The sequence below is a fragment of the Corythoichthys intestinalis genome, chromosome 22 (assembly GCF_030265065.1).
Source record: "Corythoichthys intestinalis isolate RoL2023-P3 chromosome 22, ASM3026506v1, whole genome shotgun sequence".
Taxonomy (NCBI): Eukaryota; Metazoa; Chordata; class Actinopteri; order Syngnathiformes; family Syngnathidae; genus Corythoichthys; species Corythoichthys intestinalis.
The window spans coordinates 25,517,199-25,545,020 of record NC_080416.1 but is presented as its reverse complement, the minus strand read 5'-3'; the positions used below and the strand labels follow the sequence as shown (position 1 = coordinate 25,545,020).

General features: G+C 39.5%; 1 protein-coding gene across 1 annotated transcript; it reads left to right on the top strand.

Moving 5' to 3' along the window:
- The first annotated feature begins 524 nt into the window (after positions 1-524).
- On the top strand, positions 525-24,091 carry flot1a (flotillin 1a). Its single transcript, XM_057828119.1, has 11 exons — positions 525-737; positions 3,754-3,817; positions 8,998-9,073; positions 9,145-9,235; positions 9,307-9,450; positions 9,513-9,728; positions 11,989-12,323; positions 12,453-12,498; positions 17,531-17,668; positions 19,360-19,521; positions 21,087-24,091. Exons 2-11 carry the CDS (start codon positions 3,775-3,777, stop codon positions 21,105-21,107), a joined length of 1,272 nt encoding a protein of 423 aa, XP_057684102.1. The 5' UTR covers positions 525-737; positions 3,754-3,774; the 3' UTR covers positions 21,108-24,091.
- The last annotated feature ends 3,731 nt before the right edge of the window (positions 24,092-27,822 follow it).

The following is a 27,822-nucleotide window of genomic DNA, read 5'->3' as shown; positions in this document are numbered from 1 at the left end:
CAATTTGAGAATCCTGAAAAGTTGGTGGTGTTATGTCCCTACCGTCCCTATCCAAATCTTGTCCCTTGAGTATCGAGATGTCATTAACTGCCAAGAAGAGCCATGTGTCACAGTCCTTTTAAATCTGCTTCATTGCTGCACATTAGGGTTCCGTTCACATTTACAGATGTTTTCATCAGCTGTTTGACATCACCTGATGGAAACCTTTGTTCTTAAGAGTGGTGGACTTGAATAATTTTGTCAATGAGGTAATCACAAAAAGGCTATTAATTTGAATATTCCCAAAATTATTTTTGCTATTTAAGTTATATTTGTCTATTTGACATTTCATTATTTGATATAAATATAAACAAGATGAAAAATGAATGTCGAACTTGCAAAAACACTTATCCACTGTGGGGCGGTTGAATAATTTTGAACACAACTGTACTGTTGTTGAAATACTCAATCTCGCCGCTTGAGGGAGACAGAGCACGCTTCTCTCGATGGACGTCCTCCTCAGAAACCACCGAGCTGCCGTCTTCTGCGTCACTCTATCGACGTCCAACGGGGATTTACGTCATTAAATTCTATCGTCTAGCACCGAGAACGAGGACATTGTTAATACCGTAACTGCATACAAAATATTATCTTTGCTTTTAGAGCACCTGCGCTGCGTTGCCTTCGTCTCATCTATAATAAACACAAACGCTGCTTTGCTCATTCATCGCTGCTGGGTTTGACTCATCGCTTGTTTGGTAAGGTGCTGTCGTTTTTATTTTTCCGTGCTTACTTCTACTTTTGACATGTAATTGAAATAGACATTTACATCCCCTACCCTTTAATTCCCTCTCAGAAATTATTTTACGTGGCTGGAGGCGGGTCTGTTTGTTATTAAATGGCGTTGAGGCCACTGCGTAATTACGTCAAACATTACGCCGATTTAGCAGCGAAAAAGTCATTGTATATTTGTTTAATTTATATTTATTTATTTATTCATAGTGCCTTTCGATAAGAGCGCTGTTCATTTTGTAACCCACCCTCCAGCAGGGGCGGTCCCAGTCTATACTACGTGGTGCCCTGGGTGAAAACACGCTTTGCCCCCCCCCCCCCCCCCACCCCAATTTTTTTTTTTTTTTTTTTAATAAAAATAAAAAACGACAACCTATCACTAAAAACCACCCAAATGTACTAATGCTGCATTCGAGGAATGTGGGAAATCGGACTTATCCAACTCGGATGGTCCCAATTGCGACCTCAAAGTGTTCCAAGCGAATGTATACAACAAACATAGGCGTAGTTTGACTTTTGTGGTGGGAAGGGGGGCAAAACATATTGTTGATCCCTTAATTCAGTGTCAGTAATAAAATCAACTTGCAAGATATATGCTCGGATAGTAGGTTATCTTATGTTCGTACGTACAGGCATCCCAACTGTGTGTGGGTGAGCGCACGCGTTTTTCTGTTTTGCCTAGTGGAGAAGTAGACGCTGCATCCTTTTTGACTAAATATTCCAACCATGAATATTTGTAATAATACGTTGAAAATGATTGGTTCGGGGTTTTTTTTTTGTTTTTTTTTTGTTTCCCATCATTTTTTAGGGGAATTCTAAATCAGCCTGATTCGGAAAGCTATGCTTGGCCAATATCGTCGTCCATTAAATATGATACGCCCGGTGGTGGATCTGTCGTACAATTAACATCTTTAGTAGGGCAAACTGAAACTCCGCTCAACATTTTGGCGGTGCTCTCCTGGCGTTTCATGGTCTACATTTTCAATCCTTGGTTGTAGCTTCTCTAAGGTGTTAGTCCCATGATCTGTTCAAAAATAATTTTGACCCATTATAAAAAAAAAAAAATTTGTCCATTCATTTTTGGTGTTATTGCTTTACAACTTTTATAGACAACATTTTACCGGCAAAGTCTTAATTTTAAATTCATATAGGAAAGTCAATTGCAAGCAACGATACTTTTGGTCACCGGGAGGGTAAGCCCCCGCGCCCCCCCCCTTAATCTCCACGTATGACAACAAAGATGGCTGATCTTGACAAGTTATTTTTTATTTTGGCCATCAAAAGACATTTTGACTTCCAGCAAACCTGCCTTCTCGTAAGTGCTCAAATAGTGGAGGAAAAACTACTGATGAGGTATAGCCCACACTGAAAACTGCCTTCTTGAGTTACATCCTTGCTGAAAGTCAATATAAAACATCTATAAATTGTTTAAGATAATTCACTGTATGTGAAAAAATACATGGCGTCTCAAATAAACTTAATTTAAGTTCATTATTGTGTCATCAATACGATGTCTTGAGCGCCATTTTGTCGAGTGACGTCAGATTAAAGCAATTTACGAGGTCGTGGTACTTATTTTTTTCCGATATGTGATTTGGACCTCCCAGTTCGAGTGGCATTCCAATGACATTTTTCCTGGTCGGAGGTTGGAAAAAGTTTTTTACCTTCTTGAAAGCAACATAAGCACAACCTAATAACCAAAACACAGTATTTGTGAAGAATGTTATATTATTAACACTATCAAACCAGCTGAAAGCGCACAATAATAAATATGTGTAATTTAACATCACAAACATTCATAATAAAGAAAGTGTAAAAGATTCTACTTGTGACTAGTTGGCTCGGATTCGGGAGACAATGAGTTAATATAGACACTAATCTAGTGGACCGTTTTGGTAGGAACCAGTTGGTATTTAAACACGATATAGCACCATTAGGGCTGTCAAAATTATCGCGTTAACTGGCGGTAATTAATTTTTTAAATTAATCACGTTAAAATATTTGACGCAATTAACGCGCATGTCCCGCTCAGACTGATTTAAATGACAGTAGAGTGAAATGCCTACTTGTTAATTGTGTTTTATGGAGTTTTGCGGCCCTCTGCTGGTGCTTGGGTGCGACTGATTTTATAGGTTTCAGCACCCATGAGCATTGTGTAAGTAATTATTGACATCAACAAAGGCGGGCTACTAGTTTATTTTTTGATTGAAAATTTTACAAATTTTATTCAAACGAAAACATTAAGAGGGATTTTAATATAAAATTTCTATAACTTGTACTAACATTTATCTTTTAAGAACTACAAGTCTTTCTATCCATGGATCGCTTTAACAGAATGTTAATAATGTTAATGCCATCTTGTTGATGTATTGTTATAATAAACAAATACAGTCCTTATGTACCGTATGTTGAATATATATATCCATCTTGTGTCTTATCTTTCCATTCCAACAATTTATTTTACAGAATATATATATATATATATATATATATATATATATATATATATATATATATATATATATATATATATATATATATATATATATATATATATATTATATACTGGACTGTCTCAGAAAATTAGAATACACAATATTCTAATTTTTTGAGACAGTCCTGTGTATATATACAGGACTGTCTCAGGAAATTAGAATACACAATATTCTAATTTCCTGACTGTCTCAGAAAAATACAGAAAAATATGGCATATTTTATTGATGGTTTGAATTGCGATTAATTGCGATTAATTATGATTAATTAATTTTTAAGCTGTAATTAACTCGATTAAAAATTTTAATCGTTTGACAGCCCTAATCACCATATATATTGTATGTTGTCACACCCCTATTTCTCACCGAAATGAATTAAATGTCTCTGTATGTATGTGAACATTCCTGGGGCATGCTAATAAAAATGCTAAATTTAGCATAGAAAGATGCTAAATTGGCTGTCCTCTTTGTAAATGAATTTGCTTTTCAGGCACCAAGAGTACCAGCCAGTATGTTCTACACCTGTGGGCCTAATGAAGCGATGGTGGTGTCAGGTAACTCCCACTAATCATGCCGGACATGACTGTAGTAGTTCAGTCACATTTTTTAATATCTTTATCTGAGTCGGGTTTGTACACTTTTTAAAAAATCTATTATATGTTCGATTTTTGATTAATATATGGGAAAAAAGTAATAATTTCCATGGGTCTTTGGATACAAAATGTTCACGAAGCATCTCTAACAGCATGAAAGCAAAATTAGAATGCATGTATAGGTGTTCTTATTCAAACATTTTCCTAAAATACAAACAAATCAAGGGTTGTTTTGTTGTCCATCACAAAACCATCCAGGCCAACACAAAATGACCCTTGCCCCACTGTACATCAACAAGTGGAGTCCTTAAAATTCCTTGGGGTCCACAGCTCTGCTAACCTCTACCGGGCAACCAAGACCAACGGATTGGTTAAGAAGGTGCAGCAAAGACAACACTTCCTGAGTGTTTAGGAAGGAGCACTCGACACCAACCGGCTGGTGACCTGCAGCCATTGATAGCCTGCTGACCTATGCTGTGTCAATGTGGCACTCAAGCTGCACAGAAGCAGACATAAGAAGACTGTCGGGGGTGATCAAAAAAAGTGCAAAATGTCATCAGCTGCCCCCTTTGTCCCTTGTCCACCATCTACAACTCTTGGTACCTAGGAAGTAGCAAAGAGCATCACAAAAGACTATACATACCCCAGCTTCCACCTCTTCAACCTGTTGCCCTCAGGCAGGCGCTATAGAGCCATACCAGCCAAAACAAACAGACTGAGAGACAGTTTCTTTCCAAGAGCTGTCACCATATTAAACTTAAGTTTGGATTAAAAAAACTGACATTCTGCACACCACTGACAATGTCACTGTAATAGCGTACCGCACGTAACACGTCACCTTTTCTCATTAATATTTATGACGTGCTGCGGGGGGTCAAACTCGCGTTTGTTCCTCATGCTAGATGCATGTACAGTGGGGCAAATAAGTATTTAGTCAACCACCAATTGTGCAAGTTCTCCTACTTGAAAAGATTAGAGAGGTCTGTAATTCTCAACATGGGTAAACCTCAACCATGAGAGACAGAATGTGGGAGAAAAAAAAACAGAAAATCACATTGTTTGATTTTTAAAGATTTTATTTCCAAATTAGAGTGAAAAATAAGTTTTTGGTCACCTACAAACAAGCAAGATTTCTGGCTGTCAAAGAGGTCTAACTTCTTCTAACCAGGTCTAACGAGGCTCCACTTGTGACCTGTATTAATGGCACCCATTTTAACTCATTATTAGTATAAAAGACACCTGTCCACACTCTCAGTCAGTCACACTCCAAACTCCTTTATGGCCAAGACCAAAGAGCTGTCAAAGGACACCAGAGACAAAATTGTAGACCTGCACCAGGCTGGGAAGACTGAATCTGCAATAGGTAAAACGCTTGGTGTAAAGAAATCAACTATGGGAGCAATTATTACAAAATGGAAGACATACAAGACCACTGGTAGTCTCCCTCGATCTGGGGCTCCATGCAAGATCTCACCCCGTGGCGTCAAAATGATAACAAGAACGGTGAGCAAAAATCCCAGAACCACACGGGGGGACCTAGTGAATGACCTACAGAGAGCTGGGACCACAGTAACAAAGGCTACTATCAGTACCACAATGCGCCGCCAGGGACTCAAATCCTGCACTGCCGGACGTGTCCCCCTGCTGAAGCCAGTACACGTCCAGGCCCGTCTGCGGTTCGCTAGAGAGCATTTGGATGATCCAGAAGAGGACTGGGAGAATGTGTTATGGTCAGATGAAACCAAAATAGAACTTTTTGGTAGCAACACAGGTTCTCGTGTTTGGAGGAGAAAGAATACTGAATTGCATCCGAAGAACACCATACACACTGTGAAGCATTGGGGTGGAAACATCATGCTTTGGGGCTGTTTTTCTGCAAAGGGACCAGGACGACTCATCTGTGTAAAGGAAAGAATGAATGGGGCCATGTATTGAGAGATTTTGAGTGAAAATCTCCTTCCATCAGCAAGGGCATTGAAGATGAGACCTGGCTGGGTCTTTCAGCATGACAATGATCCCAAACACACAGCCAGGGCAACACAGGAGTGGCTTCGTAAGAAGCATTTCAAGTTCCTGGAGTGGCCTAGCCAGTCTCCAGATCTCAACCCCATAGAAAAACTGTGGAGGGAGTTGAAAGTCCGTGTTGCCCAACGACAGCCGCAAAGCATCACTGCTCTAGAGGAGATCTGCATGGAGGAATGGGCCAAAATACCAGCAACCGTGTGTGAAAAGCTTATGAAGAGTTACAGAAAACATTTAGCCTCCATTATTGCCAACAAAGGGTACATAACAAAGTATTGAGATGAACTTTTGGTATTGACCAAATACTTATTTTCCACCATGATTTGCAAATAAATTCTTTAAAAATCAAACAATGTGATTTTCTGGGTTTTTTCCCCCACATTCTGTCGCTCATGGTTGAGGTTTACCCATGTTGACAATTACAGGCATCTCTAATATTTTCAAGTGGGAGAACTTGCACAATTAGTGGTTGAATAAATACTTATTTGCCCCACTGTACATACCCCAGCTTCCACCTCTTCAACCTGTTGCCCTCTGGCAGGCGCTTTAGAGCCATACCAGCCAAAACAAACAGACTGAGAGACAGTTTTTTTCCAAGAGCTGTCACCATACTCAACTTAACTTTGGACTAAAAAACTGACATTCTGCACACCACTGACAATGTCACTGTAATAGCGTACCACACGTTGCTCATTAATATTCATGACGTGCTAGGGGGGGTCAATCTCGCGTTTGTCCCTCATGCTAGATGCATGTAAATAGTGTACGAACGAGATGTTTACTGAGCTAAACCTACCAATTCTGTCTGAAAATGATGTCCCTGGTGCCAAATTCACAGGTAAAGATGTGGAAAAAACATGTAAATGTTCAGTTAAAGAGATGGCTTGAGTGTTGAGGTCTGAAAAAGACGGGAAAAAGAGCTGACCTGATCCAGAGGTAGCTTTTTGATTGACACCTTTTTCAGGTGTGCATTGCCATACGGCAATTAGTTTCAATTGCTCTTACGCAGAGGGTTCACTTATTTATTTTTTCCCCCTTCTGTCATTGTTTGTATGCTATCCTCATTAAAATATGGAAACCTATAAATGTTTAGGTGGTTATAGTAAAAGCAGACACTGTTTTTTCATCTGATTGATTTTGCCAAAGATCACATCACATTTGATGGTGATTTTATGCAGAAATGTGAGAAATTCCAAAAGGTTCAGATACTTTTTCATACGTATGGGAAAGGATACTATTCCCTTCGATCTGGATACTGTACAGTGGGGCAAATAAGTATTTAGTCAACCACTAATTGTGTAAGTTCTCCCACTTAAAAATATTAAAGAGGCCTGTAATTGTCAACATGGGTAAACCTCAACCATGAGAGACAGAATGTGGAAAAAAAAACAGAAAATCACATTGTTTGAATTTTAAAAAAGTTATTTCCAAATCATGGTGGAAAACAAGTATTTGGTCAATACCAAAAGTTCATCTCAATACTTTGTTATGTACCCTTTGTTGGCAATAACGGAGGCCAAACATTTTCTGTAACTCTTCACAAGCTTTTCACACACTGTTGCTGGTATTTTGGCCCATTCCTCCATGCAGATCTCATCTAGAGCAGTAATGTTATGGGGCTGTGGTTGGGCAACACAGAATTTCAACTCCCTACACAGATTATCTATGGGGTTGAGATCTGGAGACTGGCTTGGCCACTCCAGGACCTTGAAATGCTTCTTACGAAGCCACTCCTTTCTTGCTCTGGCTGTGTGTTTGGGATCATTGTCATGCCGAAAGACCGAGCCACGTCTCATCTTCAATGCCCTTGCTGATAGAAGGAGATTTTCACTCAAAATCTCTCGATACATGGCCCCATTCATTCTTTGCTTTACACATATCAGTCGTTCTGGTCGCTTTGCAGAAAAACAGCCCCAAAGCATGATGTTTCCACCCCCATGTTTCACAGTGGGTATGGTGCAATTCAGTATTCTTTTTCCTCCAAAAAACAGAACCTGTGTTTCTACCAAAAAGTTCTATTTTGGTTTCATCTGACCATAACACATTCTCCCAGTCCTCTTCTGGATCATCCAAATGCTCTCTAGCGAACCGCAGACGGGCCTGGACGTGTACTTTCTTTAGCAGGGGGACACAACTGGCAGTGCAGGATTTGAGTCCCTGGCGGCGCATTGTGTTACTGATAGTAGCCTATGTTACTGTGGTCCCAGCTCTCTGCAGGTCATTCACTAGGTCCCCCCGTGTGGTTCTGGGATTTTTGCTCACCGTTTTTGTTATCATTTTGACGCCACGGGGTGAGGAGGGAGTTTAAAGTCCCAACGACAGCCCCAAAACATCACTGCTCTAGAGGAGATCTGCATGGAGGAATGGGCCAAAATACCAGCGACAGTGTGTGAAAAGCTCGTGAAGAGTTACAGAAAACGTTTGGCCTCTGTTATTCCCAACAAATAGTACATAACAAAGTATTGAGATGAACTTTTGGTATAGACCAAATACTCATTTTGCACCATGATTTGCAAATAACTTATTTAAAAATCAAACAATTTGATTTTCTGGTTTTTTTTCCACATTCTGTCTCTCATGGTTGAGGTTTACCCATGTTGACAATTACAGGCCTCTCTAATATTTTCAAGTGGGAGAACTTGCACAATTAGTGGTTGACTAAATACTTATTTGCCCCACTTTATATGCAATATTTGCAGTTACATTATTGCATATTTTCACTGTTACATCAATATCAATGCACAGTCATTCATTCATTTTCCATGCCGCTTTTTCCTCACGAGGGTTGCGGAGGTGCTGGAGCCTATCCCAGCCAACTATGGGCAGTAGGCAGGGGACACCCTGAACTGGTTTGCACAGTCATTTGCACTATTATTTCAAGTCAGTCATCTGCCTCCTATAGTCTGAGTACGGTAATGCAAATTGTCTTGTACACAATGCTATATTACTACTACCTCTCCACTTGCTGCTCGTCATTTTTCACTTTATTCCCAGTATGTTAAATTAAATCAGCCTTATTGTATTTTTGTCTTATGTGGTGCACTTTATGGCGAAGCTTTAAATCTCGTTGTACTCTGTAAAATAACAATAAAGGCTTTCTATTCTATTTTACATTCCAGGCTTCTGTCGCTCACCTCCGTTGATGATTGCCGGAGGCCGGGTTTTCGTCATCCCCTGCATTCAGCAGTTGCAGAGGTAGCAAAATAATACTCTAACAATATACACATTCATGTGTAAAAATGAGGGAGATCATTTCTTATCCTCAGGATCTCACTGAACACCCTGACTCTGAACGTGAAGAGCGACAAAGTATACACCCGCCATGGCGTGCCAATCTCCGTCACGGGCATCGCACAGGTCAGAAGTCTCAACTCGGGTGTGACGTGACTCAACAGAATCTAAATTTCTTAAGGCTTTTTTTTTAACAGATGAAGATTCAGGGTCAGAACAAGCAGATGCTGGCAGCCGCCTGCCAGATGTTCATGGGGAAGTCCGAGGCAGAGATAGCGCACATCGCTTTGGAGACACTGGAGGGACACCAGAGAGCCATCATTGCACACCTCACTGTTGAGGTGAACTGAAGTTCAACATATCGGTGATTATCTAATCTACCGCTGCTACCTTCTGTTCGCAGGAGATCTACAAGGACCGCAAGAAGTTCTCCGAGCAGGTTTTCAAAGTGGCGTCCTCTGACCTGCTCAACATGGGCATCAGCGTGGTCAGCTACACGCTCAAAGACGTGCACGACGACCAGGATTATCTGCACTCCTTGGGGAAGGCTCGCACGGCACAGGTGCAAAAAGACGCTCGTATCGGCGAGGCACTCAACAAAAGAGACGCTGTCATGAGGGTGAGATGTTTTGAAACATACAGCTTTTTTTAGTGTCACATCATGAGAAAGGCGAAAAAAATCAGCCAAGAGCTGTGCTTCATCCTTGGGTGCAATATCCAGATAACTGAAAGTGTCAAACCATTACACGCAAGTTTCTTCTTCCTGCCTTCGACAGGGACGGACGCATTTCCTCCCTGCTCCTGCAGCTATCTTCGTCAGTCTAGTCTGTCTGCTTTTTTGGTATTTCCTCTGTGGATCAACTGTTGCTGGTCTCTCATACGAAAATAGATCTGATTAGTTGGTCTGTCAGCGCAATTGACAAGATTTTTTCAACAAGACACGGTGTACCAGGAGAGCCGTCCTGCCCAAATGGTACCTTCACCGCTGGTGAGAGATTCATGGGATCTCTGGAAGCCTGCGTGTCTTACTGTCCTATCTGTGGAAGATGTTGAGGATATTTCGCTGTTTGGCGTGACGGTCGTGGGGTTCCTTCTGCCTGGCGTAGGAGGTGCCCTGCTCTACTGGAAAGTTCCCAAGACGGCAGCTTTCAAGGAAATCAACAAATTGACCATGGATCACACGGTGCGATTCAAGGCATTGGAAGACTGCGTCGAGGCTCGTATCGAGAACTGGTTTCCTGGGCTCACGGTTCGGTCCGAGGAAGGATGGAGAAAAGTGGATTCTACCTTGCGCCAAGTGACGGAACTGTAGAGGCAGACCGTGACTATTGGCAATGACTTAAGGGTGCTGAGGTCTCACCTATGCCCTGAGGAGCGCAAATTTGACTGAAGACCAACTGTATTTGGACATATTAAATTACTTATTCGGCTTAATTCGACTATAATTTTCCTTTCCCGAACACCCTTATACCACCCCTCCCTTCTCCTTCTCTTGCCCTTGATTCTCTTTCCAAGGCCAGTTGCAGGGCACTGCGACTCTTATTTTGTCTACAGACACGTACACATACTGATACACTTGTGCATACACACACTCAAACACAAACCCCCCCCCCCCCCCTCCAGTCCGCCACCGCCTTTTTCTTACTATCACTGACCACCCCCCCCTTCCTCCAGCCATGACTGGTAGTTCTTTTTTTCATACAAAAAATCCCTGCACGTGATCTGTGCGTCGTGTCATATCCGTGCTATGTATGGTATACAGTGCCCTCCATAATTATTGGCACCCCTGAAAAAGATGTCTTTTTTAGCTTCTAATATATATATATTTTTTTAATTCAAATAATATGGGCCCTTAATGGAAAAAAAGAGAAAAATCACACAAAAATACACAGCCTGGGACCATGTGCTTTGGTCAGATGAGACCAAGATTGAGCTTTTTGGCAACAAACACTCTAAGTGGGTCTGGCATGCCACGAAAGATGCGCATGCTGAAAAGCACCTCATACCCACTGTGAAGTATGGGGTGGGTCAGTGATGCTGTGGGGCTGTTTCACTTCCAAAGGCCCTGGGAACCTTGTTAGGGTGCATGGCATCATGAATGCTTTGAAATGCCAGGACATTTTAAATCAAAATCTGTTGCCCTCTGCCCGAAAGCTGAAGATGGGTCGTCACTGAGTCTTTCAGCAAGACAATGACCCTAAACATATGGCCAAATCTACACAGAAATGGTTCACCAGACACAAAATCAAGCTCCTCCCATGGCCATCTCAGGCCCCACTCCTTGTTTTGTTGGCAAAAGGGGGTTGATAAAGTATTAACACCAGGGGTGCTAATAATTGTGACACACATTATTTGATGTTAAAAATTTTTTCTTTATGTTGGATTTTTTTACCCACTGAATGAATGCACTTGTATTGAAGGTTGGATTTTTCTCTTTTTTTCATTAAGGTCCCATATTATTTGAATAAAAAAATATATATATTAGAAGCTAAAAAACACATTTTTTTCAGGGGTGCCAATAATTATGGAGGGCACTGTATGTGTGTACTGCTCTACTTGTAACTTGCGCTGTAATTTCTGAAGAAGAGAGAGAAGTTGGCGGCGTGGAACGTCTGCAGCGGCCTGATGCTCACTCATCGAACGGAATTTTGTTGTCATCTGTTGTCATCTTGTGAGAGCTTGTGTCAATGGCAAATAAATCTCTGAATCTGAAATCTACAGTATAAATGCCATGGAATATGCCCGAATGGCAATGATCCAAAATATCCGTCTAAACTGGGGCTGCTACGATTAATTGACTAAGTGACAGCTAATCAACGATCAAATTAACCGCTAACCATACCCCCAACCAACGGCACTCCAATCCCAAATATGTGCAGGAGGCGCACGCCATGCAGGAAAAGGTGTCGGCCCAGTACAAGAACGAGATCGACATGGCCAAGGCGCAGCGCGACTACGAGCTAAAGAAGGCGGCGTACGACGTGCAGGTGAACACCAAGAAAGCCGAGTCGGAGATGGCCTACCAGCTGCAGGTGGCCAAGACCAAGCAGCGCATCGAGGAGGAGCGCATGCAGGTGCAGGTGGTGGAGCGTACCCAGCAGATCACGCTCCAGGAGCAGGAGATCACACGCATGGAGAAGGAGCTTGAGGCTAAGGTCAAGAAACCCGCCGAGGCCGAGAAGTACCGCCTGGAGAAGCTGGCTGAGGCCCAACGGTGAGTCTGGACTGTAAATACTTAACTGTGTATTTAACTGTGTTAAGAGAAAACATGAGAAATATAAGTCTGGTATGACAGCAACTACACATGAAGAACTTTTGCTTGGTTGTTTTTGCATCTGTTCAGTCTCAAGCTGATCATGGAGGCTGAAGCCGAAGCAGAGTCCATCAGGGTGAGTGAAAAAAACCAACACTGCAGGATTTTTGCTTACAATCAATCATTATAAGTTACAATACATGTGACATTTTGTTCTCACTTCAAAAATCTATTGTTACAATAAGGTTTTTGATATACGGTTATGAAATTATCCTCATGAAATCCAGTTTAACGTAATTTGTCGTCGTGAAAAACAAATGACATTTTTTGTATTCATCATTTAATTTGGAACTCATTTAGGATAAATACATTACTTGAAATTATGTTAAAATTTTATTCATGCATGTAAAAGTTTTATGTAATTTTAAAGGCACGGTGAAATACTACAGCAAGTGACTTATAATGATAGCATAGATAGCATTTTAGACAAAAATTCATCCCAAAAAAGAAAAGGCTCTGTAATTAAATTAAAGTGATCCCTCGCTACTTCGGGCTTCAAACTTCGCGCCCTCAGTAATCGCAGTTTTTTTTTCCAATTAAAAACAAAAAAATACAGATGAGCTGTCCCGAGCCGATCGCGTAGTCTCACTCTCGCTCCCTCTCCCTGCTCTTTGTTCGTCAGGCAGTGCACTGGAGTTCCTTATTAGAGTTAACGATGATTGACAGGCGTTTGGGTTTGAGGCCAGAGACACGAATTTCAACATGCCACATGCGTCAATCATCGTTTAACTTGTTAAACAGTTGTTGTGGCAACTCATTGTGTGTAAGTGAGCAGCTTGAGCGGATTTGAGTGGACTCACTCAACGAAGCATTTAATAAAGCCAAGCCTTTTTTCTGCTTTATTCTTGATTATAAATAATTCGGTGAGACAGTAACATGTTTAAACCATTTTATCATAATTATTACATTTGAAGTGCTTAAAAACCACTTATTAAAATGTATATGGCGGAAAACACAGTTGACTTGAAGTTCTGCTCTGAGACACCCAATTTGGCCAAATTTCAAAATGGCCTATATGCATGTGTGATACATCATTGGAAAGCTTAAAATCTCAATTTTTTTTTTTTTTTTTTTTTTAAAACAGCAAAACCCTAACTCAAGGTGAGAGCATGAGAGAGCATAATTAAAGACACCATGATTTTAACGAGATATTATCGCGTACTTACCTCTTTTTGGTCAAAGAACTCCATGTAGCATGTATCACCGAGTGTCAAGACACAGCTGTGAATGGCCATAGCCGGATTTTGGGGGAATTTTATTGGTGAAACATGGTAATATACAGTGCCTTGCAAAAGTATTCAGCCCCCTTCAATCTTGCAACCTTTCGCCACATTTCAGGCTTCAAACATAAAGATATGAAATTTAATTTTTTTGTCAAGAATCAACAACAAGTGGGACACAATCGTGAAGTGGAACAACATTTATTGGATAATTTAAACTTTTTTAACAAATAAAAAACCGAAAAGTGGGGCGTGCAATATTATTCGGCCCCTTTACTTTCAGTGCAGCAAACTCACTCCAGAAGTTCAGTGAGGATCTCTGAATGATCCAATGTTGTCCTAAATGACCGATGATGATAAATAGAAGCTACCTGTGTGTAATCAAGTCTCCGTATAAATGCACCTGCTCTGTGATAGTCTCAGGGTTCTGTTTAAAGTGCAGAGAGCATTATGAAAACCAAGGAACACACCAGGCAGGTCCGAGATACTGTTGTGGAGAAGTTTAAAGCCGGATTTGGATACAAAAAGATTTCCCAAGCTTTAAACATCTCAAGGAGCACTGTGCAAGCCATCATATTGAAATGGAAGGAGCATCAGACCACTGCAAATCTACCAAGACCCGGCTGTCCTTCCAAACTTTCTTCTCAAACAAGGAGAAACTGATCAGAGATGCAGCCAAGAGGCCCATGATCACTCTGGATGAACTGCAGAGATCTACAGCTGAGGTGGGAGAGTCTGTCCATAGGACAACAATCAGTCGTACACTGCACAAATCTGGCCTTTATGGAAGAGTGGCAAGAAGAAAGCCATTTCTCAAAGATATCCATAAAAAGTCTCGTTTAAAGTTTGCCACAAGCCACCTGGGAGACACACCAAACATGTGGAAGAAGGTGCTCTGGTCAGATGAAACCAAAATTGAACTTTTTGGCCACAATGCAAAACGATATGTTTGGCGTAAAAGCAACACAGCTCATCACCCTGAACCCACCATCCCCACTGTCAAACATGGTGGTGGCAGCATCATGGTTTGGGCCTGCTTTTCTTCAGCAGGGACAGGGAAGATGGTTGAAATTGACGGGAAGATGGATGCAGCCAAATACAGGAACATTCTGGAAGAAAACCTGTTGGTATCTGCACAAGACCTGAGACTGAGACGGAGATTTATCTTCCAACAGGACAATGATCCAAAACATAAAGCCAAATCTACAATGGAATGGTTCAAAAATAAACGTATCCAGGTGTTAGAATGGCCAAGTCAAAGTCCAGACCTGAATCCAATCGAGAATCTGTGGAAAGAGCTGAAGACTGCTGTTCACAAACACTCTCCATCCAACCTCACTGAGCTCAAGCTGTTTTGCAAGGAAGAATGGGCAAGAATGTCAGTCTCTCGATGTGCAAAACTGATAGAAACATACCCCAAGCGACTTGCAGCTGTAATTGGAGGAAAGTATTAACGCAAGGGGGCCGAATAATATTGCACGCCCCACTTTTCAGTTTTTTATTTGTTAAAAAAGTTTAAATTATCCAATAAATTTTGTTCCACTTCACGATTGTGTCCCACTTGTTGTTGATTCTTGACAAAAAATTAAGATTTTATATCTTTATGTTTGAAGCCTGAAATGTGGCGAAAGGTTGCAAGGTTCAAGGGGGCCGAATACTTTTGCAAGGCACTGTAACAAGGGTCGCGATGCAGAAATCACAGACATCAAGGAGTGGTCGAGATTTTCTTTTTCATATATAGTGGGGCAAATAAGTATTTAGTCAACCACCAATTGTGCAAGTTCTCCTACTTGAAAAGATTAGAGAGGCCTGTAATTGTCAACATGGGTAAACCTCAACCATGAGTGACAGAATGTGGGGAAAAAAAAAACAGAAAATCACATTGTTTGATTTTTAAAGAATTTATTTCCAAATTAGAGTGGAAAATAAGTATTTGGTCATCTACAAACAAGCAAGCTTTCTGGCTGTCAAAGAGGTCTAACTTCTTCTAACGTGGTCTAATGAGGCTCCACTCGTTACTTGTATTAATGGCACCTGTTTTAACTCATTACTGGTATAAAAGACACCTGTCCACAAACTCAGTCAGTCACACTCCAAACTCAAAATACAAAAGAGCTGTCGAAGGACACCAGGGACAAAATTGTAGACCTGCACCAGGCTGGGAAGACTGAATCTGCAATAGGTAAAACGCTTGGTGTAAAGAAATCAACTGTGTGAGCGATTATTATAAAATGGAAGACATACAAGACCACTGATAATGTCCCTCGATCTGGGGCTCCATGCAAGATGTCTCCCCTTGGCGTCAAAATGATAACAAGAACGGTGCACAAAAATCCCAGAACCACACGAGGGGACCTCGCGAATGACCTACAGAGAGCTGGGACCACAGTAACAAAGGCTACTATTAGTAACATAATGCGCCGCCAGGGACTCAAATCCTGCACTGCCAGACGTGTCCCCCTGCTGAAAAAAGTACACGTCCACGCCAGTCTGCGGTTCGCTATAGAGCATTTGGATGATCCAGAAGAGGACTGGGAGAATGTGTTATGGTCAGATGAAACCAAAATAGAACTTTTTGGTAGCAACACAGGTTCTCGTGTTTGGAGGAGAAAGAATACTGAATTGCATCCGAAGAACACCATACACACTGTGAAGCATGGGGGTGGAAACATCATGCTTAGGGGCTGTTTTTCTGCAAAGGGACCAGGACGACTCATCTGTGTAAAGGAAAGAATGAATGGGGCCATGTATTGAGAGATTTTGAGTGAAAATCTCCTTCCATCAGCAAGGGCATTGAAGATGAGACGTGGTTGAGGTTTACCCATGTTGACAATTACAGGCCTCTCAAATATTTTCAAGTGGGAGAACTTGCACAATTAGTGGTTGATACTACTTATTATATACTTATTTGCCCCACTGTAAATAGTGTACGAACGAGATGTTTACTGAGCTAAACCTACCAATTCTGTCTGAAAATGATGTCCCTGGTGCCAAATTCGCTGGTAAAGATGTGGAAAAACTCGCAAATGTTCAGTTAAAGAGATGGCTTGAGTGTCGAAGGCTGAAAAACACGGAAAAAAGAGCCGACCTGATCCAGAGGTAGCTTTTTGATTGACACTTTTTCCTTGTGTGCATTGCCATACACCACTGACAATGACATTCTCCTGTTTCAACAAGCTATGCTATACCATAATATGCCCTGTCTTTCTTATATAGTATATTCTCTGGTTGTCTTTCGTCTCTGATCGTTCTTGGGGGTAATTTATATTGTATTATTTTATTTATTATTATTATTATTATTTTATTTACTATTTTTTTATATTTCACTGACAGTCAACAAACACTCTTATTTTTTTTCATTAATAACAAATCTTAATTCTATTAATTTATTTACACTTTTACATATTTACACAGAAAAGGTAAAGCTGTTAAATCTAGAGCCCACCTGTAGGCATGAACAGGCCTACTACAAAAAGACCAAGGCAAAACATGGCTAATTTCTTTAAATATCCGTATTTTAATAGAATAGGACTACATGACTGGTGTGATATACAAATACATTTTAAAGTTTTTTCCAGGTCATTCATTGTCAGACAGAAGCAGAAAATTAAACTTTTTTCCTCATAATTTAAAATTTAATTATTTTTTATTTCTAATTATTCTTCCAAAATCCAGTCTTTCATAGAATTACAACTTTATCCTCATCATAAAAACCACTGAACTTGCATTGTTCACTTGTATTCCTCATTGGCTGCCATTAACAGCATTAAGACGTTCAATCCATCTTGGATGAATAGATTGAACGTCTATCGCCGTCAATGTGCAGCCAATGATTTGATAGGTTGAAATGCATTGGAAGAGTGTTGATATGTAAATTTGAAATGTCAGATTAAAGGCGAAGCAGAGGCGTTCGCTGTGGAGGCCAAGGGACGCGCCGAGGCAGAACAAATGGCAAAGAAAGCTGAGGCCTTCCAGCAGTATGGTGACGGCGCCATGGTGGACATGTTGCTTGAAAAGCTTCCACTGGTAAGAGGCGCTTGCTACTCAAATTGAATGATCAAGAAGTAGCTTGACTCACAATTGCTATACAGTCATGTGAAAAAATTAGGACACCCTTTGGAAGCCTGTGTGTTTTCTAACATATTCGGTCAAATGAATATTTGATATCAATTTTAACAATCTTAAGAGATTAAAGTAGTAGAACTAAACAATTAAAACTGAAAAAATACATACATTTTTTGTAACTTTCTGTAAAATGTAATTTTAAATAAATGCAATTTCTGTTGAGGAATAAATTAGGACACCCTCACATTGAAACCTACATAAAATGGTTAAAATCACACATAAGTGTATCACATCAGGTGCACATGATTAGAACATCATTACCCAGTGTTTTGAAGGAGGCTTGCCTTATTTAAACCTCACATTTAGTTTGGTGTGCCCCTGACTGTCGAAGTGAGAGAAAACACCATGGTGAGATCAAAGGAGCTGTCTGAGGCCTTCAGAAAGAAGACTGTAGACGCATATGAGTCTGGTAAGGGATTCCAAAAGATCTCAAAAGAATATAAAATCAGACATTCCACTGTCTGGAAAATAGTCTACAACTGGAGGACATTCAAAACAACTGCCAACATGCCCAGGTCTCCAGGGAAGTTCACCCCGAGAGCAGACCGCAAGATGCTAAAAGAAGTCTCCAAAAACCCTAAAATATCATCACTGGACCTACAGAAGGCTCTTGCTACTGTTGATGTGAAAGTGCATGCCTCTACAATCAGAAAGAGATTTCACAAGTTGAACCTTCAGGGGAGGTGTGCAAGGAGGAAACATTTGCTCTCCAAGACATGAAGACCAGACTGAAGTTTGCCAGAGGGAATGTAGACAAAGACCAGGGTTTCTGGAATAATGTTCTTTGGACATATGACTCTAAATTTGAATTATTTGGACACCAGAACAGAGGACATGTTTGGCATTAACCCAATACACCATTCCAGGAAAAGATCCTCATACCAATTGTGACGCATGGAGATGGAAGTGTCATGGTTTGGGGATGCTTTGCTACCTGGCCAGCTCACCATCATAGAATCCACCATGAATTATATCGTGGATCAGAGGGTGCTTGAGGAACATGTGAGATCATTTGTGAAAAAATTCAAGCTGAAGCGAAACTGGACCCTGCAACATGACAATGACCCAGGAAATCCACCAAGGACTCGCTGATAATGCCGAAATGAGTCCTGGAATGGCTGAGTCAAAGCCCATCGGGATGCTGTGGGGTGACTTGAAACAGGCTGTACATGGAAAAAAAAATCTCAAACATCTCACAGCTGAAAGTTCTGCGTTGAGGAATGGGGCAAATTTTCTTCAGACCGATGTCAAAGACTGGTAGATGGATACAAAAAGCATCTCACTGAGGTAATTTCAGCCAAAGGTAGCTATTAGGTGGTAGAGTGTCCTAACTTTTTCCTCAGTTAGAATATGCATTTTTGTTGATATATTTGGTTTAATGAGTAAAACAATGTTAATTTTTGTTGTTTACCTGCAATTAAATCACTTTCTTTTCCAGAGATAAAGAAAAACAAGATCAGACATTGATATGTGGATATTTCTTAATAAAGAACTGAATATTTCATAGGGTATCCTAATTTTTTCACGTGACTGTATAGAAAAATAGCTAGCTTGTTTACTAATGCCCTTATGTTTGCACTTGCTATTACAAGATGGCGGAAGAGATCAGCAAGCCTCTCTGCCAAGCCCACAAAGTGACCATGGTGTCCAGTGGCGGCGAGGTGGGGGCCGCCAAACTCTCTGGTGAAGTTCTGGACATCATGACCCGCCTCCCCGACACACTGGAGAAGCTGACTGGAGTCAACATTGCGCAGGTGATATAAACATTATTTTCATGTGTTACTAAATTTAATTGTATCAATAACATGTATCAGTGAGTACATGTGAGCAACTGCTTCTTCAAAGTCTTCCCGCTCTGTCTATGTGCTGAAACCTGATATCACATTGTCTGGCGACTTCTAGGCTCATTTACATACTAAAAGTGATTGGATGATTACTGGGGGCTAAACGCGTTGACCAGTCTGTAATCAACACACACACAGCAGAGGGAAAGAGATGAGAGAGAACCATAGGCAGAGTTTGACTTTTGGGGCATGGGGAGCACAACATGTGGATGACCGTGAAACGCAGTGTCAGCAATAAAATTAACTTACAAGAATATTTATAATAATAAGTTGAAAATGAGCATTTTTTGCTTCCCATCATACTTGAGGAGAATTCTAAATTAGGCTGCTAGCAGGACAGCTATACTTTTCGCCAAGATCATCATCCATTGAATATGGTACGCCCGCCGGTGTAGTGCCAATGTAGTTATCTCAGTCAAAAATTGTATCCAATGGGCGGAGCGATATGGAGGCAGATTTCTGTCTTCATTACTCGATCAAAAAAAAAGTTGCTTCAATCAAAATATATATTTTCAATTTCTAAAAAGAGTCACTTCAATACAAAAATTGTGTTTGAATGCAAAAACAAATTTGAAATTCAAAAAACTGCTATTTTAAAAGCTATTTTTATTTGAATTTTTCTTTTGATTGATTGAAGCAATTTTTTGTTGTTGTAGTTTTGTGTTTGGGCCACATTATGGCTGGCACATTTTTGTATTTATTATTCAATCAAAAGTAAGTTGCTTCACACAAAAAAATATATTTAAAAAACAATCACGTCAATCAAAAACAAAAATTTCAATCATAGAAAAAAAGTTTTTGAACGCGAAAAAGTATTTGAGACTCAAAATTTTAACACTTAATTTTTCATTAAAATAGGTTTTCCTTGATTTTAGCTATCCTTTTTGTGTTTGGGCCATATTATGGGTAGGATATTTGTGTCTAAACCATTATATCCCCCAAAAAGTTGCTTTAATCATAAAAAAAATATTTTCAAAGAAAAAAATCATTTGAAAAACAAAATTGCCCTCACCTAGTTTTTTTTTTAATAATATGCAAAGCAAATGACCGTCTAAGGTGCTAGTCACATGATCTGTTCGAAAAATAATTTTGACCCATTATAAAAAAAATTTTTTTGTTCATTACATTCATTTTTGTTGTTTGTTTTCTTGCTTTACAACTATATATATGTCAATTACATGCAATGACACTTTTCGACCACCAGGGGGGACTGGCACCCCCTTTAACTACGCTTATGGACAGAACTGATACAATATTGTCTTCGTGCCCCCTTTTCGGCGGATTTTTTTTCACTACTGCAGATTAATCTGCCAACTTGTAATGTATTCATTTTGTGAATATATTAAAAATGTGCTTTCTCAACTTTTAAAATTTTGATTTGAGGGGACAGAACATTTATTTGAGGGAGCAGTCCCTCGCTGGCTATGTTTAAATATGCCTGCCTAACTGCTTTCTGTCGTTTGTCCCCATGTTAGGTGAGCGCCATTTCAGGCTAAGGAATTCCTGCTTGGGTTGTGGATCTGTGCTGAAGACACACATTCACACACGTACTTGTTATGCTCTGTTGTACACATGCTGCTCACCTCCTTAAATACGTATGCTATTTTAATTTGAGCCTGTCTAACAGTATTAGCAAATTTTGTATTACTTTTTGTCAATGTATTTGGTTACAATTAGGCCTATAGATCAGTGCTGCGGTAAACAGCATGCAATTGTGTCAAATGTCTACTCTGTTATTTGGAGCAGTTAACGATCAATATTGAGCTCATAACTTGAACAAAATGTCAGGTGTTTTGGCATGAACTACGACTAACATCGATATAGATATCAGTGCTTCCAAAAGAAATTGCAACGAAATGAAGTGAATTTTGGTTGATTCATGCATTTATGTTGTTCTGCTTTGCTCTCAGACCTCAAGTGCGACTTAAAATGAACTGCTATTACTAAACTCACCGAATTGTCGTTTCTACTAATTGTGTCATCATGTGACTAATGACTGAAATGTAGCGGTTTAGCATTCAAAATCTATCAGCGTAATCATACATTTATAGTTAATTTCGTGTCTCGTGTGGGTGTGGTCATTTTAGTATATACTGTAGCATTTCTCAGGTGTGCGCTTATAAGGAATGTCACATTTATGGGTGTCATTGTTGCATTTTATTACATTTATTTATGTGCGTGATTCTACTCCATTTTTTATTGCTTTCGTGAAAAGACCTGTCAGACAAGTATTTATGATGATGTATTTATTATTTGGTATCTATGCTGATCTATAGCAGGGGTCACCAACTGAGAGCCACTTCTTGGGTTCTAATAAATGATAAATATAAACGTATGAAATCAAATTTTGCTGAAAGTTGCATTGTATTATATTATTATCAAATAATGATAGTCATTTATGTGAAAGCATTGGTCATGTCACCATTACTTCACAATCATAATGAAACATTTAATATCAATATGCAACACTTTTTCTACAAATTTCCAGTGTTTACATTTTAAAACCATCACTTCTATACAGAGGTGGGTAGTAGTTACTCCATTATATTTACTTTTTGAGAAAAATGTACTTCCTAGAATAGTTTTACTGCGCAGTACTTTTTACTTGAGTAGATTTACTACTTTAGGCTACACTAATCATTACATTTTTCGTCTTTATTCTACATATTGACTTTATTTTTGCCAGAGGTGCTGACAGTGGCTGTCTCAATTTCACCAATGAGATGTCGCAAAAATAACCACATAGGGCTGCAGCTATCGATTATTTTAGTAGTCGATTGATCTATGAACTAGTTAGTTCGAATAATAGCGTAATCGGATTAGGAACATAAACAATTAAAATACCTGAGCTTAGCCTCAAATGGTATAACAAAAATAAATAAATGAGAAACTAAGTACAACAAAAGAACAATTGGCTAACTTGCATAGCAAAAGTCCACTAGCTTAAATGCTATGGAATGCAAACTTTTTTTTACAGTTCTCTTAACAAATGTTCAAACACATATTCTCACAAAAAACTGCTAAATCTACCCATAAACTAAATTTCGAATGCATTTTTTTTTTTTTACGTAAATATGTCGAAGTACGATGCTAGTCTGTCAATGTGGCTGCAGTAATGTGTAAACAGAGCTTTTCCAGTGAAATATCTTGTGAATAAATGCTTAAATCCCTAAATTCTGTATAGATATGCACGTAAAACAGTCTCGATTCTTGGTTAAAAGAAAAAAAAAAACGTTATTTTACATAAATATTGCGAACTATAATGCCAATGCTGTCGCGGCTAATTTCTCCCATTGATTTTTTTTCACGTTTCAAAATGCAAGCATAGTACGAAAAATATAATAATTATCTTGAATCTTCGAACAAATCAATCCTGAGACAATCCTTACTGTTTGTATGCGGTACAGCTTTCGTACTTTTTCAACCTAAATCCGGTGTCGGATCCCTGCACGTGTTGACTAACAGCGACCGGCTGCGGATAACTGAAGTAGATTGTAGGACAGCCCCCTACTTGAAGGCGTTGCACAGTGGCTGACAGATATGACCTGTCAATACAATTATGAAGTCTATGTATTAGCTCAAACAAAAACTTACTTTATGTTGGTGTTTACAGGGAGCAGCTGGATTCAGCCATGTTAAATGAGTTTTGCTATATTCACTGTTGCCACTAGAGGGTAGTGTATCCACCCTAAAAAACTAAAATAAATGCAAACACTTTCAAAACAAACCATTACAGCGCCACTTTAATTAAACGAATACTCGAAGTAGCATAATTTAATTCGAAGCTTTTTTCTAATCGAATTACTTGAGTTAATCGATTAATCGTTACAGCACTAGACTCCATTATACCAATCAGAGGTAACAATGTTTTTTTTTTCTCTACTAAAGGGAACTCATGGTTTTTGGACGGGTCATGTTTCAGTGTTGTTCTGGTCTGAATTTGATGATTTTTGTGACTTTTTGGCCTAATATGGTCCTGTAACAGGTTATAACACAGTACAATAATAATAACAGTTCATATTGATGAAATTGTGCTGAGAAAATAAATATACCATTATTTTAAAAAAAATAAATCAAACATTGTAGGCAGTTACTCACAATGTTACCATTACTTGAGGGTTTGTTTTTTTCCAACAAATACTTGAGTACATTTTTGAAAGACTACTTTTATTTGTGTAATATTATTTAGAAGTGACACTACTCTTACTTGAGTAAACGTTTTGGCTACTCTACCCACCTCTGCTTCTACAACATTCCTTGAAATCACAATGTCCCATCACGAGTGAGCTGGTTTTATAACATGCTCAATGCTACTCATGTCGGGGGGCTATCAGGTGCCCATAAACATTATGTTGATGACCCCTGACCTATAGTAAAAACGTTTATACTCACTTGGCACTCTACTGTATGTATGTACACACAACTAACTCTTACTAATACGCTTTGTTGTATTCAATAAATGTGTGCTTTTCAAAGATGACCAATTGACTTTTAATGTGTATTTAAAAAGGTATACAGTATAGACTCTATATTTCTCAATATACAGGATATTATGTGTTTTTATTAGTTTATTAGTTATTCAAAGCTCAACACCGTTCTTGGATTGTAACAACCATTTATTTGGATGGAATAGTACCAACTGATGTCCAAACAATGCTGTCAGAACTAGACAAATAAATAGGGTTGTCCCAATCACATATTTTTGCACTCGAGTCCGTGTCACCTGACTTTGAGAATCTGCCAATCCCGATCCGATAGCAGTGGTGAAATGTAACAGAGTAAAAGTACTTCGTTACTGTACTTAAGTACATTTTTGTGTATCTGTCCCTAAGTACAAATATGTCATTTTTACTTCACTACATTTTACAGTAGGTAACTGTACTTTTTACTCCATTACTTTTCTACACTACATTTTTGCACTCGAGTCCGCGTCACCTGACTTTGAGAATCTGCCTATCCTGATCCGATAGCAGTGATGAAATGTAACAGAGTAAAAGTACTTTGTTACTGTACTTAAGTACATTTTTGTGTATCTGTACTTAAGTACAAATATGTCATTTTTACTTCACTACATTTTACAGTAGGTATCTGTACTTTTTACTCCACTACTTTTCAAATTGTCGACTGCGTTACATGTTACATTTGTTTGTTTCCTTTTTTTCTCATTGGAAATGGATAATTTCGTTTGCATGCCTCCGGCGCAATCGATAAGCCACGTGCAACTATGCCGTAACTGAGCACAAGAGGCAGCAACACAAGTACAAGCAAGATTAGGCAGGTGAACAAGATATTGACCAGTAAAAACCACCACACTCTTGTACAGTAGGGGACAATATGCGCCTGATAGTAGCTTGCAATCCGCCATTAGTTTTTGAGCTTGTCAAGCTTCTGTTGACAGTGCAGTCAATTTTATTGCTTGTTTTTTTTTCCATTCTGCACAGATTAGAAAAGAAACTGAGCAGTCAATGAGTTTTCTGGTTCTTTCTTTGAATATCAACTCAGAACTCTGCATGTATGTACAGTGTGGCAAATAAGTATTTAGTCAACCACCAATTGTGCAAGTTCTCCTTCTTGAAAAGATTAGAGAGGCCTGTAATTGTCAACATGGGTAAACCTCAACCATGAGAGACAGAATGTGGAAAAACAAACAGAAATTCACATTGTTTGATTTTGAAATAATTTATTTCCAAATTACAGTGGAAAATCAGTATTTGGTCACCTACAAACAAGCAGGATTTCTGGCTGTCAAAGAGGTCTAACTTCTTCTAACAAGGTCGAATGAGGCTCCACTCGTTACCTGTATTAATGGCACCTGTTTTAACTCATTATCGGTATAAAAGCCACCTGTCCACAACCGCAGTTAGTCACACTCCAAACTCCACTATGGCCAGGACCAAGCAGCTGTCGAAGGACACCAGAGACAAACTTGTAGACTTGCACCAGGCTGGGAAGACTGAATCTGCAATAGGTAAAACGCATGGTGTAAAGAAATCAACTGTGGGAGCAATTATTAGAAAATGGAAGACATACAAGACCACTGATAATCTCCCTTGGGGCTCCATGCAAGATCTCACCCCGTGGCGTCAAAATGATAACAAGAACGGTGAGCAAAAATCCCAGAACCACACGGGGGGACCAAGTGAATGACTTACAGAGAGCTGGGACCACAGTAACAAAGGCTACTATCAGTAACACAATGCGTGTCTCCCTGCTGAAGCTAGTACATATCCAGGCCTGTCTGCGGTTCGCTAGAGAGCATTTGGATGACCCAGAAGAGGACTGGGAGAATGTGTTATGGTCAGATGAAACCAAAATAGAACTTTTTGGTAGAAACACAGGTTCTCGTGTTTGGAGGTGAAAGAATACTGAATTGCAACTGAAGAACACCATACCCACTGAGAAGCATGGGGGTGGAAACATCATGTTTTGGGGCTGTTTTTCTGCAAAGGGACCAGGACGACTGATCTGTGTAACGGAAAGAATGAATGGGGCCATATATCGAGAGATTTTGAGTGAAAATCTCCATCAGCAAGGGCATTGAAGATGTGACGTGGCTGGGTCTTTCAGCATGACAATGATCCCAAACACACAGGCAGGGCAACAAAGGAGTGGCTTCGTAAGAAGCGTTTCAATGTCCTGGAGTGGCCTAGCCAGTCTCCAGATCTCAACCCCATAGAAAATATGTGGGGGGAGTTGTAAGTCCGTGTTGCCCAACGACAGCCCCAAAACATCACTGCTCTAGAGGACATCTGCATGGAGGAATGGGCCAAACTACCAGCAACAGTGTGTGAAAAGCTTGTGAAGAGTTACAGAAAACTTTGGCCTCCGTTATTTCCAACAGTACATAACAAAGTATTGAGATGAACTTTTGGTATTGACCAAATACTTATTTTCCACCACGATTTGCAAATAAATTCTTTAAAAATCAAACAATGTGATTTTCAGTTTTTTTTTTTTCCACATTCTGTCTCTCATGGTTGAGGTTAACCTATGTTGACAAATACAGGCCTCTCTAATATTTTCAAGTGGGAGGACTGGCACAATTAGTGGTTGACTAAATACTTATTTGCCCCACTGTGTAAACGTTCGTATATTACATTATTGCATCAGAAGAAAATACGTTTATTTTATACTTGAGTATTTTTTTTATTCTTAGACACTTCTTTTACATATGTAATTTTTTTGCACCTTGTATCTTTACTTTTACTTAAGTTAGAAAAAAAAAAAAAAAGAGGTGACTACTTCATCCACCACTGTACGATACCGAAAAAATATATATATTTGTGAAGTTATCGTCCGTGACTTAAGATGAATCTGGGTTTTTCACATTTTTAACTCATTCTAAAAATTATAAATATCAGATATTACTTACATTATACAGAGGTATTAAAAAGTAACTGAACCTTTTGGAATTTGTCACATTTCTGCATAAAATCACCATCAAATGTGATCTGATCTTTGTCAAAATCACACAGATGGAAAAAAAAGTGTCTGCTTTAACTAAGACCACCCAAACATTTATAGATCTTCATATTTTAATTAGGATAGGATACAAACAATGACAGAGGGGGGGAAAAGTAAGTTAACACTCTGCTTAAGTCAGGTGAGTCACTGGTACAAAACCATCTCTAAAATTCTGGATGTTCATCAATCGACAGTCAGAGAAGTTGTCCACAAATGGAGCGTTTGCCACTTTTGCTTCTCTCCCAAGGAGTGGCCGTCCAAAGATGACGCTAAATGTTCAGCGCAGAATACTCAGAGAGGTAAAAGAGAACCCTAGAGTGTCTGCTAAAGATATATAGAAATCACTGCCAGAATCCAATATCTGCACACATCAACTATATGTAAAACTCTGGCCAAGAATGGTGTTCATGGGAGGACTCCACGGAGGAAGCCACTGTTGTCTAAAAAAAAAAAAAAAAACATTGTTGCTCATTTAATGTTCGTAAAAAGGCACTTGGACACTCCACAGAAGATTTGGCAAAATATTTTGTTGACTGATGAAACCAAAGTTGAATTGTTTGGGAGTAACACACAACGTCATGTGTGGAGGAAAAATGGAACAGCTCACCAACATCAACACCTCATCCCCACCGTGAAGCATGGTGGAGGCAGCACATGATTTGGGGCTGTTTTGCTTCCTCACGGCCTGGACAACTTGCAATCATTAATAGAAGAATGAATTCAAATGTTTCTCAGGATGTTTTGCAG

Excerpts from the sequence above, each read along its gene's own strand:
- flot1a (XM_057828119.1), top strand. The coding sequence starts at position 3,775 with ATGTTCTACACCTGTGGGCCTAATGAAGCGATGGTGGTGTCAG. Across the intron at positions 9,451-9,512 it reads TTGCACACCTCACTGTTGAG|GAGATCTACAAGGACCGCAA; the intron begins GTGAACTGAAGT and ends TTCTGTTCGCAG. Across the intron at positions 12,499-17,530 it reads CCGAAGCAGAGTCCATCAGG|ATTAAAGGCGAAGCAGAGGC; the intron begins GTGAGTGAAAAA and ends TTGAAATGTCAG.